Source organism: Lipomyces doorenjongii (assembly GCF_038497915.1).
Source record: "Lipomyces doorenjongii strain NRRL Y-27504 unplaced genomic scaffold V1508scaffold_57, whole genome shotgun sequence".
Taxonomy (NCBI): domain Eukaryota; kingdom Fungi; phylum Ascomycota; class Lipomycetes; order Lipomycetales; family Lipomycetaceae; genus Lipomyces; species Lipomyces doorenjongii.
Window position 1 is genome coordinate 85668 of NW_027118124.1, and position 11582 is coordinate 97249.

The 11582-nt window shown below is 46.9% G+C and overlaps 4 protein-coding genes across 4 annotated transcripts; 2 read left to right on the forward strand and 2 right to left on the reverse strand.

Annotated features, from left to right (window-relative positions):
- Positions 1 to 407: 407 nt before the first annotated feature.
- V1508DRAFT_235258 (general substrate transporter) lies at positions 408 to 2417 on the reverse strand. Its single transcript, XM_066936333.1, has 2 exons — positions 1764 to 2417; positions 408 to 1708 (listed from the first exon to the last, which is right to left on the reverse strand). The coding sequence occupies exons 1-2, from the start codon at positions 2146 to 2148 to the stop codon at positions 525 to 527; spliced, it is 1569 nt and encodes a 522-aa protein (XP_066793888.1). The 5' UTR covers positions 2149 to 2417; the 3' UTR covers positions 408 to 524.
- Positions 2418 to 4996: 2579 nt separating this feature from the next.
- On the reverse strand, positions 4997 to 5781 carry V1508DRAFT_434435 (uncharacterized protein; the record flags this gene model as incomplete). The annotated part of the gene is made up of 4 exons (XM_066942025.1): positions 4997 to 5238; positions 5294 to 5362; positions 5430 to 5505; positions 5560 to 5781. 4 exons carry the CDS (start codon positions 5779 to 5781, stop codon positions 4997 to 4999), a joined length of 609 nt encoding a protein of 202 aa, XP_066793889.1.
- A 3904-nt stretch (positions 5782 to 9685) lies between these two features.
- On the forward strand, positions 9686 to 10592 carry V1508DRAFT_434436 (uncharacterized protein; the record flags this gene model as incomplete). The annotated part of the gene is made up of 4 exons (XM_066942026.1): positions 9686 to 9725; positions 9776 to 9987; positions 10050 to 10334; positions 10392 to 10592. 4 exons carry the CDS (start codon positions 9686 to 9688, stop codon positions 10590 to 10592), a joined length of 738 nt encoding a protein of 245 aa, XP_066793890.1.
- Positions 10593 to 11157: 565 nt separating this feature from the next.
- Positions 11158 to 11457, forward strand: V1508DRAFT_390710 (uncharacterized protein; the record flags this gene model as incomplete). The annotated part of the gene is made up of 1 exon (XM_066937925.1): positions 11158 to 11457. Exon 1 carries the CDS (start codon positions 11266 to 11268, stop codon positions 11455 to 11457), a length of 192 nt encoding a protein of 63 aa, XP_066793891.1. The 5' UTR covers positions 11158 to 11265.
- Between the last annotated feature and the right edge of the window lie 125 nt (positions 11458 to 11582).

Sequence of the window (11582 nt, forward strand, 5' to 3'; positions counted from 1 at the left end):
CAAGAGTCACCAGATCCTGTTCCGGTGCAGTATTTAATTCTCCGAGCTGGTGCGCAGAGATCTTCAATGCTTGATAGGGCAATCTCACATTACGGTCATCATCAATGCCGCGCCTCATCGACAGTGCCTGTATGGAGTTCCACGTCGGTGAACATCCGCCACTCTTGACAATATACTAAGTGACCGCGTATGGTAGCAGTGTGTCTTCCACACTTGCTAGAGTCCATGTAATCATATCGATAACTGAAGATAGTAATTTCATTTAATATACAACACATTGAATAATCCATACTTATATCTAATAGTTGGCGATATATTAGATTCTAATAATATACATTCTATGCATGGGCACACAGTTAGATTACAGACACAATCCTTCTAACGCCAATGACATTGGAAACCCTCTATGACGTAACCAAATAGCAACCAAACACTGCAGATATATGCACAACAAATCCAATTAAACCTCGATAGAGATGATGTAAATCCAATTCTAGAGGTACATGTACAACAAATCTAGGTACCTAAACATCCAAAGGGACCTTCTCGATGTTAGCCGTCTCATACTTCTCACCAATCTCGGCGTCGGCGCCAGACACGCGGAGAGATGGAACAAAAGACCGACTTTGCCAAGCCTTGGGGACCTTCTCGTAGAGCTCATCCACCTGCTCGAGAGTGAGACCCTTTGTCTCGTAAACAAAGAAGTACACGAACGCAATGCACACCAAACAGAATGTACCCCAGATGAAGAACACCTTGGCGCCTAGGTTAGCATTGCCTGGACCGGAGTCGACCATGTATGGAGTCGCGTAGCCGATACCAAAGTTCCACAGCCAATTAGATGCCGCACAGATGGCCACTGACTTGGAACGGGTGCGGAGGGAGAAGGACTCACCCACGACAACCCAAGCCACTGGACCCCAAGATGAGGCAAAGAAGGCGATGTAGCAACAGACGAATGCAATAAGGACCTTGTTCGAGACGACGCTATTGACAGAAGTACCGACAATGGCGACGATATACTCGCACACACACATGCCGACGGCACCGAGAAGTAGGAGATTGCGACGACCGAGCTTCTCGACAGCGTACATGCCGGGAGGAGTGAAGGCGACGTTGACAATATTGGTGACAAGAGCGATAGTAAATGGGTTGGAGATGCCGGACTTCTGGAAGAAATCGGTACCATAGTAGAAGATGAAGTTGATACCCGTCAATTGTTGCAGAGCCTGAATAGTGGTGCCGACAAGGATACGGTAAAGCTGACGGCCGTCGGTCTTGAAGCAGTCAATGAGCGAGGATTTGCCGAATGACAACTCGTATTCATTGTTAGACTGGATTTCAAGAAGCTCCTCAGTGACTAATGGGTGGTCCGGCGGAAGAGAATGCAGACGACCGAGAGAACGTCTGGCAGCATCTAATTTACCCTTCTTGACGTAGTATCGTGGGGATTCGGGAAGGAAGACCATACCCGTAGCAAGAATAAGGGCCCAAGCAAACTGAACAGCAATTGGAATACGATATGCGCCAGTATCGGTTCGGTTCTTGGAGGCTTGATTCACAATAGACGCAATGAGCAAGCCAATAGTGATTGCAAACTGGTAGGCGGAAACAACTGCACCTCGGATCCACTTGGGCGAGGCCTCAGATTGATAGAGAGGAACAATGGCAGATATTAGACCAACACCGAGACCAGCAATAACACGGCCTGGTTTGAAAATTAGAATGAGCGGAAATAAGCGGAGGGAGTAACGGCGACCTACCGACAATGAAGAGAGGAATAGCTGTGGCCACGCACTGGAGGAGAACGCCAATGGAGAAGACACCGCAGGAGCCAATAAGCGAATAGCGTCGACCGACCATGTCACCAATAACGGAGATCGCCAGCGCACCGACGAAAGTACCAGCCGACAGGAGCGAAACGATCATGGACGTTTGTCCAGAGGTGAGGTACGGTGTCCCGTCCGCGTAGTGATTAGTAGCAAACTGGAGCTTGAACATGGCCATTGCGATAATACCGGAAATAGAGCCGGTGTCGTAACCGAAGAGGATACCACCGAAGGCAGCGAAGGAACCGACAAAGATAGCTGGTATGCTAGAGCCCTCCTGGGGCGCAGAGATGACAGCCGCTTTCTTGACCTTGAACATAGCGAATGAAGTGTGAAGTGAGTGAGAAGAGAATAATGCGAGTCTCGAGGTAGACGAAGAGGAGGAGGAGAAGGTACTTTATACACGGGCCGGAAGGAACGCCGTCTCCGGGGCTGCCCCACATGGCGGGGTTGTTGCATGGCAGAGCTTACCGGAGAAGGGTGGGGCCCCCGGAACGAACAATGTGACGATCAGTCAGTCACAAGCCACGCAAAATCTAGCGCCCGACGGGTCATGCGCCCGGAATAGATGCAATTTTGTCTGGACTGGTGGCCATTGTTGAGTGGAACTGTCTAAAGGGTCGTGGAAGAAGTTTAATCCGGTGGCGCGTCAAGAGCCGTGCTTCGCCACATTGCCCATGCTAAGAACTTTGGTGGGGCGTTCTGCTTTGTCACGCGTCCAGGACCGGAAAAACTTTCTAGACACGCCCCGGACGTTCGTGTCACCGAGGCTGATGGTTCGTCGTCCCTGTCGATTATTCCAAGCGTTAGATTTTGCTCAGAATAGACTTATGAGCACTAGCTACCCAGACAGTCATCAGAATCCAATCCGATTGGCTGCACGTCGCGTGCTGCCGCAGTAGCAATGCATATGTGCGATTAACTAGGTCTCCGACGACCACGTTACTGCCCATCCGCCACTACAATAAGTCAGGAACTTACGTTTCGAGGCATTTAGAATTTAAAGTTCATCAGTTACCATGGCCTTCGGAATCTGCGCCCTCCCCGGGAGAACAATGCAGGGAGTCAACTCATTCTTACACCTTACCTCAGTCATCGCCAAAACTATTCATAGTAAGGTTAGTTTAGTCGCGCAGCATCCAAACACTCGAAACATTGCCTCTGTGGAATTGTCTTCTCCGGCAGGCAACAGAAAATTACAATGTGGAAGTTGAGAAGTGATTTCCGGGATATCTCTAGAAAACATTTTCGGAAAGTCGATCCTCTTCAAGTAGTCATTCATTCCACCCATTTAGGGTCCAGACCATGGAAGGAATCTAGAAACGTGAACAGTAATCCATCGCGCGAGGCCTCTTGCTACTCCGAAGCTTCTTTTTCTGCGAGGTGGCAAATACCCAATGCGAAATAGCTGCCCACTTACCCGGCATCCACAACATTTGTGCCATACGGCTGCCAATTCAACTACTGAACCTTAATCCCGTCTCGACCTCTATGTTCACGCGATTCCTTTTCCTGGTCCGGGATTCAAGAGTCATTCACAATTATATTTAGGATCTTTAATCGTACAATTAAACATGTGATCAGTGACGCGCACCAGCGGTGGTGGGCTTCGTCTTCCAGAATCCTGTCAGCCTCGACAACAAATCGCAGGACTAAATCCATGCATTTCTGCTCCGCACTGGGTCACTGGCGATTTCTTGAGCTAGCCCAAATTTACAGATCTTGGATTTTGGTCATGACAATTATGCTAGTCGAAGAAGGAAATACCAGCTTGCATTGGATTTGATAACCTTGTGGATCGGACTAAGACTAGCCAACAATTGCTCCTCCACACCTACAAAATACAGCGTGGGGCCATGCTCTGGACAATTTTATGCCCTTTCTAGTGAGGTGCAGTCAGTTTCCTCACAATAACCCTAATCCTAAAGCCCATGGCTACCCTAACCTTGTGGATGGTGCTGGCCTTACGGGAGCTCGACGCCATGGCAAGTGCCCCAACCGGAGATATTTGTATAGGGCTGTTCGAATACGAATGCACCCGAGCTCGAAGTTGTGCGTAGGAGTAGTCACAATCTGGTCGCGCTTGCCACTTGGCATTGCCCCACACGCGCCCAATGAAACTGCACTCACAGCGGAATTTTGGGTACAATTCAAAGAGATGCCCCCTTACGCAGACCTCCAGCTCTAGTCGCGACGGATGCGTGACGAAGTCTGGCTACTGCGCCAGGATATGACTAGTGCAGCATGACACTGGCACTGATAAGTCAATAGATTTTGCTTTTGGCACCGCAGCTCAGCCTTAATGAGTCTTTCCATAGACCGCGTTCCTTCAAAATCGTCCGAATCCCATTTTGCTAGCCAGCTTTGACATGATCCTTTGGATATACAATGTCTTGCATAATTCGCTGGTCTCCATTCATATAATATGCTTGCCTTATGGGAATCTTATTTATTTTGTCATTCAGTGTTGATTTCGTGATTGCTAAGGCGTCTGGAGGTAGGCCTGATGGTTGCTTGACTGATCGAAGCAGAAAAGTCCGATACAGTCGGGATGCGACATTTCAAATATCTTGATCGCTTTCATAAGTTGCTGGAACATGTCATCTGAGTTCCAATATCCATCACCCCTTTTCCCTGGTTCTGTAATTTCTCTCGCGCGCAACCCATCGAAGCGCAGTGACCCATGGCAAGCACAATAAAAGTCCGATACCATTAGTCCCATCCCTTGGCCATGCCTCTTGATTACCGATTCATCGTCTGCCTTCCAAGTCATGGCAGGGTCATCATTGCTAGTCACCAGTACCAGTTTGGAGACAAGTTTCAATCACTATATCGCAGTCGTTGCAGCGAACTCCTTCATCTGCAATCGGTATGACATCATTCTTGCTGCCCATGCTGTACGATATTGCACGACATCATGTCTCTCATGCCCATCAAAATATACATCTTTAGAATGGCGGCCAATGGAAACCCCCAACTATATAGATGTTTGGAAATTTTGGATCTAGTGAAACTGCCGCTAATTCTGGATACAAATTATTCTCATAGAATGACTGTAGGGCATGGACTGTTCTCTTGTTCTGAGGAGTGTTGCGAAAGAACTGAATGCATTGTGCTTAACATCTTCATCGCAGAGTGCCGACCGTTGCTTTGCATGTTTCCCCCGATCACCAGCAGTGGGGAGTTTCCCCCGTGTGCTCGAACCACTTTGCCCATCTTCGAACCTTTGTCATAGATGTGTTCGGCGACCTTAAAGGAGGCTTCCATCTTTCCAGTACCTCGCAATCAATGTTGATAATACCCCTTAATGCTGAAAGACGAAGCATCTCAGCTTGCTCCACTTTCTCTTGTAGTTGAGCACTCAATTGAACCAACAAGTCAGATGCAGAGGCAGTGGGAGAATGAGTTTCTGGGAAAGTTTGCATCAGCTGCAATGTTAGAGAAATATATCTTGATAGACTCACCAATGTCATTGTCCTGTATTTGCCTATCCGAAACAGTAAGACTATCATCATTTCGTACACAGACGGCATCTACAAATTATCAACAGCATTAGAACCAATTAATCTGTGGCCTCATTAGGTATTGAGGATTGCTCACTGTCCGCATTTAAATTAGAAAGACTAACATGGTGATCTGGGACACTTGAACTGCATAAGTTATAACTGAACAATGACTGCATATTGATGTTTGTCTTGAAGTTCGTTTTCTATCGCTGCTGGGTTTTTACAGAGACTGCACGACGTGCAGTGTAGCGGAGAGAATCATCTGCCTCTGGGAAATAGGATAATTGGTCTAGCGCATTCAATTTGTTGAGTACCGCACTTTCGTCAATCTCTATATATGCCACATCTATTTCATCCCCAATTATGTTGCAATCCTCCGCATCTACTTGATACCATTTGCTTACATTGGTTTCTGCATTTCTAGAACACTTTGATCGAGGAGCCATGCTGCAATGACACTAGTAAATATTAAAATCTCAAGTAGTGATGTTATAACGACTTATTAGTCTTGACACGAGTCCAGGGCAACCACCTAAATGTTCCTGTTTGTTTAGTCCCAATAAAGCTAGCCTAGTTCCTAAATAGGGATAGCATACCCTGACCCTGAAGTCAAGGTGACAGTACTACGACGACAACGGTGAGCGATCACCGTAGTTAAGATCGAACGTACCGTTGAATTTGGTACCCTCCAGAGCTGCACAATTAAGGTACCCTCCAGAGCTGCACAAACAAACAGAACTACTACATTTTTTATTTTAGATTGCATGATGTTTGGTGTGTTGATATCATTTATATTGTAAGTAGGTACATTGTCGCGACTAAACTTTTTGCACCATAGTTTACGGCTCATCGAAGTTTATATATAGCTGAGTGAGTGGCTGGGAGCTCAGTTCAGTAGAGACGCTGGCTCGGGGGCCTGGCTGGCGGAGTTAATAGAGACGCTTGCTGCAAGGGCTGGCATTGTCTTGCATGAAACTTAGCGAAGCGGACCAAAATTTGGAGGTTACAGCCGTATTACCGACGCAGTCGACGTCGTCTACTTCGATGGCTATCCGAGTCGTTTCGAGCAATTGCCCGCGTTGTACAGTCCGATGGTTAGTATATAATAATTCGAGAGTTAACTTGTTGAGTTTTAAAGGAGTGCACGCAGGGAATATGTGAGCCCAGAGCAGCCCGTGGAAGTCGTTATTGTTTGCTGGGTGACTGGACATCGGTCATTGTGGCATGGTCAGGAATGCTCCCTGTGTCTGTGTCATTTACATGCTATCGACGTACCACATGCCGAGATATGAATCACCCATTACAGCCAAAAATACATACGGCTATGTCCCATGGACAATAAGGATAGCCATAGGAGACTTTTCGGTTTGTTGGCTGTTCCGGATGTTAGAAATCTGAGATGAAAGCAGACCTCCTTAGAATGTTCATATTAATTTTATCGAATTTGATTAATTGAGTGAAGCGACTGTGCCCCAGGAACTCGGAACAATCCGTCAAGCACGGCCCACCCTGAACCCTCTTCAGGCGCTCGAGAAGAACTAACCCGAGCCCGGGGTGGTGGCGGCGGTGGAGTTGCGATCTTTCTCGATCTAAGTTTTCGTTTCTTTCGTAATGTCGTAGGGGTGTATAGAATTTGTTTGTTTCTTTGTCTGTTTTGCTTCGTGGTTTCATACCCGGACCAAGATCGCGCACATCGGCCCCGATTATCCGCGAAGAGCCTCGTGGTCAGCTTCAAGATGTTGCGAAAGACGTGGAAAGAGCACAGCTGCACTGCCACATTATCGAACACATGTTTAATGGAAAGGCGGATGTTGAATGGCGAGGCGGATGACAGGCGCCCCGTCGACAATTATTGTCGACAGCCGGACATCGTCTCCAGACATCATCGCCACTATTTTAGTCTCAATAAACAAAGTCGGTGTCAGAAAGAGCCGTCACACCTACCCAGTCGCTCCTCTTCGTGCTCGAGAAATGCTACCGCTGCGGGAATTGGCTCCAAGTCTGCGCCCGCAAACACTCATTCACGTAAGGAAAATCGGAACCATTCGTGTTGTAAGTTGCGTCGACTTGTGTTACAACGAACATATATTTTGCCCATATATCCCCAAAAACAGAGATGAGAGAAGAACAACTTATACTACATTGGGGTTTGCCCCTGAACGAAGAACAAAAATAAACTTCTACCAAAATAACCACTAAGCGTCTACTAAATATCCACGTGTACGTAACAATTTGCAAGACGTGGACCCTCGGCCGCACTTCCCTGACGTACTTACGCTCGACAAAGAACAGCCTGTCAACCTGCTCCTCGTGACCCTCATGAGCGGCCGGGTCAATTACTTCCACTGCATGCGAATGCCCGGCTGTCAAGATCGAGTCGTCGAACATGAGCAAGTAGTCTTGAATTCGGCGGCGCGGCTGGTCTCGTGGGTTGAGGACGTTGGCGACGTCAATGAGACGGGAGCCAGGTTGTTCGCTTCTTCTCTGTGGCAAGTGACAAAAGTTGCAATATTACTCTGCGAAAATCCCATGTGGTGCAATGCACGACATTCTGCCTTTCCTCCTCCGAGAGCTTACGATGGCCATGGTACTAAGCCCCGCCCACATAATCGTCGTCATGGGTCGGATGGCTCAAGCTAACTTCCACAATTCGCGTTGCGTTGCGAAACACAGTGAGTTTGATGTGGAAAGTACATCCAACGTTGTTTGTGGTACGCTCTTTAACTCGAACTATATATGTCGTAGCCAAGCACTCGTCCATCCTGGCCCGATTGTCTCAGGAGCATCTTGATATATTTTCCCTGCGTTGCCTCGTGGGCGTTGATTCTGTTTGTCTAACGAAAAATAAACTCAAAATATCTTTGTCCTGCTGTTGTCTGCATAGACCCCCTGAGGATCTGAGCAAACGAATTTCCGTTGAAAAAAATATCACCAGCCGGAATGTTCGCAGCTTCCAATACACCAACCGGAATGAAGCCATTTATTTTAAGGCCAATCGTTTGGGCAGACGATTCACCGACCATGAATTTTGAATCAGCATCTAAACAGACTATATGTGAGTAACTTCATCTCCAGAGTTCAATTTAATAACATTACTCACGTATCTGGTAGGGCGCCTTTTGTTCACACGCCAGACCTCTATGAAAGCGTCTTTCAACTCTCCCACCCACTTGTGATCACGTTATTCAATATGACCATAGTATCCACGTGTACTATCCCTGTCAAAGGTCTCACCAACGTTCTGAAATCTCATAATTTGTTATTAATCCTTGATACGTGCCAATTTGCTATTAATTATATATCCGCTTGTTTATCGCTAAATTCAAATTTGCATAAATTTATTGATTTCTATCCATATCCATGGCAACGAGAGGTATCCCGATCTTACTGTACTTTGCTTTGATTGGCGTGTTTGATCGTAACCTTCGTCCCAGATTTCCCCAATCGTCTCACGTCCCCATGTCATAAATCTAATTTTTTTATTTTTGTTGACTAAATTCGAGTGTTGCTATTGCGTACTAAATCCTCCCGTTTTTATCTGAATATTTGCATTTTGACATGGATGATCGATGTTCTTTGCCGCAGCTGGGCTTGTAGTCTTCCCAATTTTCCTATTCTGGTGTAGGTTGTGCTGTACATAAAATTAACAGCCCTAGCCCACTAACTTGGGCCTGGCCTGTTTGTGGCCTGTCTAATCGGCCATGACTGTTTAACTAGTTACTTTCACCGAAGATCCTGCCGGAGATTAAGACTGCTTTCTGTGGTGATGGGAATCTCGTCGCGATGCGTAGAGATGAGTCATGTATGTTCACTGAAAAGCAGGGTAGCTCTGCTATCCATCATCGAGGGCTGTAAATTATTGTGCCCCTTTCACAGCGATCGATATTCGGTCGAAATTCCGTAGCTGACCACGGACATGAGAACATCCGGTAGAATGGTACAAGCGTGCCAGCATTCTTTTCAGCCTCTCGTAAGCAACTCTGTCTGCATTGTCTCATATCATATTATCTCTGGAAGAGCTGCTGCCAACCATAGCAAGAATCGAAGCAATTGAACAACCGCTAGGTTAGGTTGTGATATCACTTAGACGCGGCTGACGTGACGTCATTCCTTGTCAGCCGAGCTTCCGAGCGGCACGTGGTGGGAGTGAGCCTCACATTTGATGCCAAGCAATTGTCGATTCCATTGTTGGATCGGAGGCTTAGTAACTATGGATGGTCATAGAATACTACGGCTATGTCAGTTGTCACGTCCTGTCATGATAAAGGCCCTGTTTGTACTTGTGCTTACTCCGTTTGCACTAACAACCACAACCAGACCATCAGGAAATAGTTAGGAAGAGTGATCAGAATGACTCCTAAAGTTATTGTCGTAACCGGGACCAACAGGGGTATGCTCTCTCGGCGTTCTTACTCTGTATTATCACTCATCAGGAAGCAGGTATCGGTCTCGCCCTTGCGACGGAATTTAGCCAACGTGGAGATATTGTTCTTGCGACTGTGCGCTCTAAGGCTAAAGTTATCGGCACACCGCTGGCGGCACTCCCTAACGTGAAGCTTGTCGAGATGGAAGCTGATGATTTTGACTCTATCGACAATGCAACAGCTGAGATTGAAGATCTTGCTCCCGAAGGAATTGATGAACTTTGGAATGTAAGTATCGCTTCATATGGCAGAACTACTACAATTCAATGATTACTAAGTCTATTGTACAGAATCTCGGTGTGCTTAATGTTGGTTATGGTGCCAGTGTGACATCTGTGCGCTCAGTTAATCCGGGCGACATGGCGAGCGAGTATAAGATCAACGTGATTGCTCCATCTTATCTCACGTCCAAGTTGCTACCCTTGCTTGAGAAGCGTCAGACGAGAAAGATCGTATTTTTGTCATCGATTGTGGGCTCACTTGAGTTCAGCAAGGAACATGCGCAGTTTATGACGAAGATGGAAGTCCCCTATAGCTATTCGACAACCAAGACGGCACTAAATATGGCAGCTTGGGTGAGATTGCGTTTTTGCATAGGTTATACGACGTATATTCTAATTCTGGGGATCTAGTATTTCCACAATCAGCTAAATTCTGCTGGATTCACTATCGTGCCTATTCATCCAGGCGTCGTCCTAACCGATATGAATGGCCCGCGTGGACAAATATCTACCGAAGAGAGTGTCACGGGAATGATAGGGGTTGTTGATGCACTGTCGGCTGCGGACGACTTCTTACTGAGGAGTTATGATGGATCGATTATTCCATGGTAGATCATTACGAATTCTATTTCGTGGGCAATTCGACATATTGGCTTCGCTCGCTTGGTTCCAATCAGAGTATTTTTATGTAATTGTTCGTCAATCAATCATGACTGGTGATATGAATTGGAGTTAGATTATTTACGCAAGAGTTACTCTGAGATGCCTGGCAACCTTCAGGAGTATTTTGACTCAATGGCCAGTGCTTTATCTCGAGAGGAGCGTAGATTTTAGTCCAGATCTCAATACATTTCCATCCATATAAAAGACAGCAGAAAAAGTGGGGCAGCCTAGCACTTCCGCTAGCAGATCGAAGCCTGGCAGAAAGTGAAAGGCAATCTATGCACACAGATAAAAACGGCCGAGCGTGAGTTAATTGTCAATGTCGATGGAGCCAAAGCTCGGTCACCAGAATTTCAGCCACTTGACGCCTTCATATCGGGGTGGAGTCCAAAAGAAAGGCGACTGTGGACTGGACGTGATGTCGAAGTACAGCCTCGGTTTGTTTGGACGTCGGATGTTGCACGTCACACATTGGCGGCGCGGCGCCAAAGTTCTTCCCACATGTTTCGAATGAGAAGTATGTAAATACTGCTTCTTACGTAACATGCTCTAATTTAACCAGACCTGATGATTCTTTCAGCCTTTGACGTGTTTTGGACTTATCCAGTTCTTGGCTTCGCTGATGGCTGCTACAATACGGAACCATGTCGGGATTCTCGAAGATAGCAGGACGGTGCACGGCCGGAGTAACCGACATGGCATGACGCCCTTGATGTATGCGTCCTGGAAGGGACATCTGGAGATAGGGATCGGCACGGATACACGGATAACGGATATATCCACGGATATCCGTGAAAATTACGGATACGGATAGACATTAGGCGGATACGGATACGGATACGGATAACGTGATCGGGAAGCGAGCGGACCACCCAAGCGAGCGGCTCACTCCTCAATCGTCAACGCGTCCCGTATTTCAAATTTTTAATAACCTAGCAA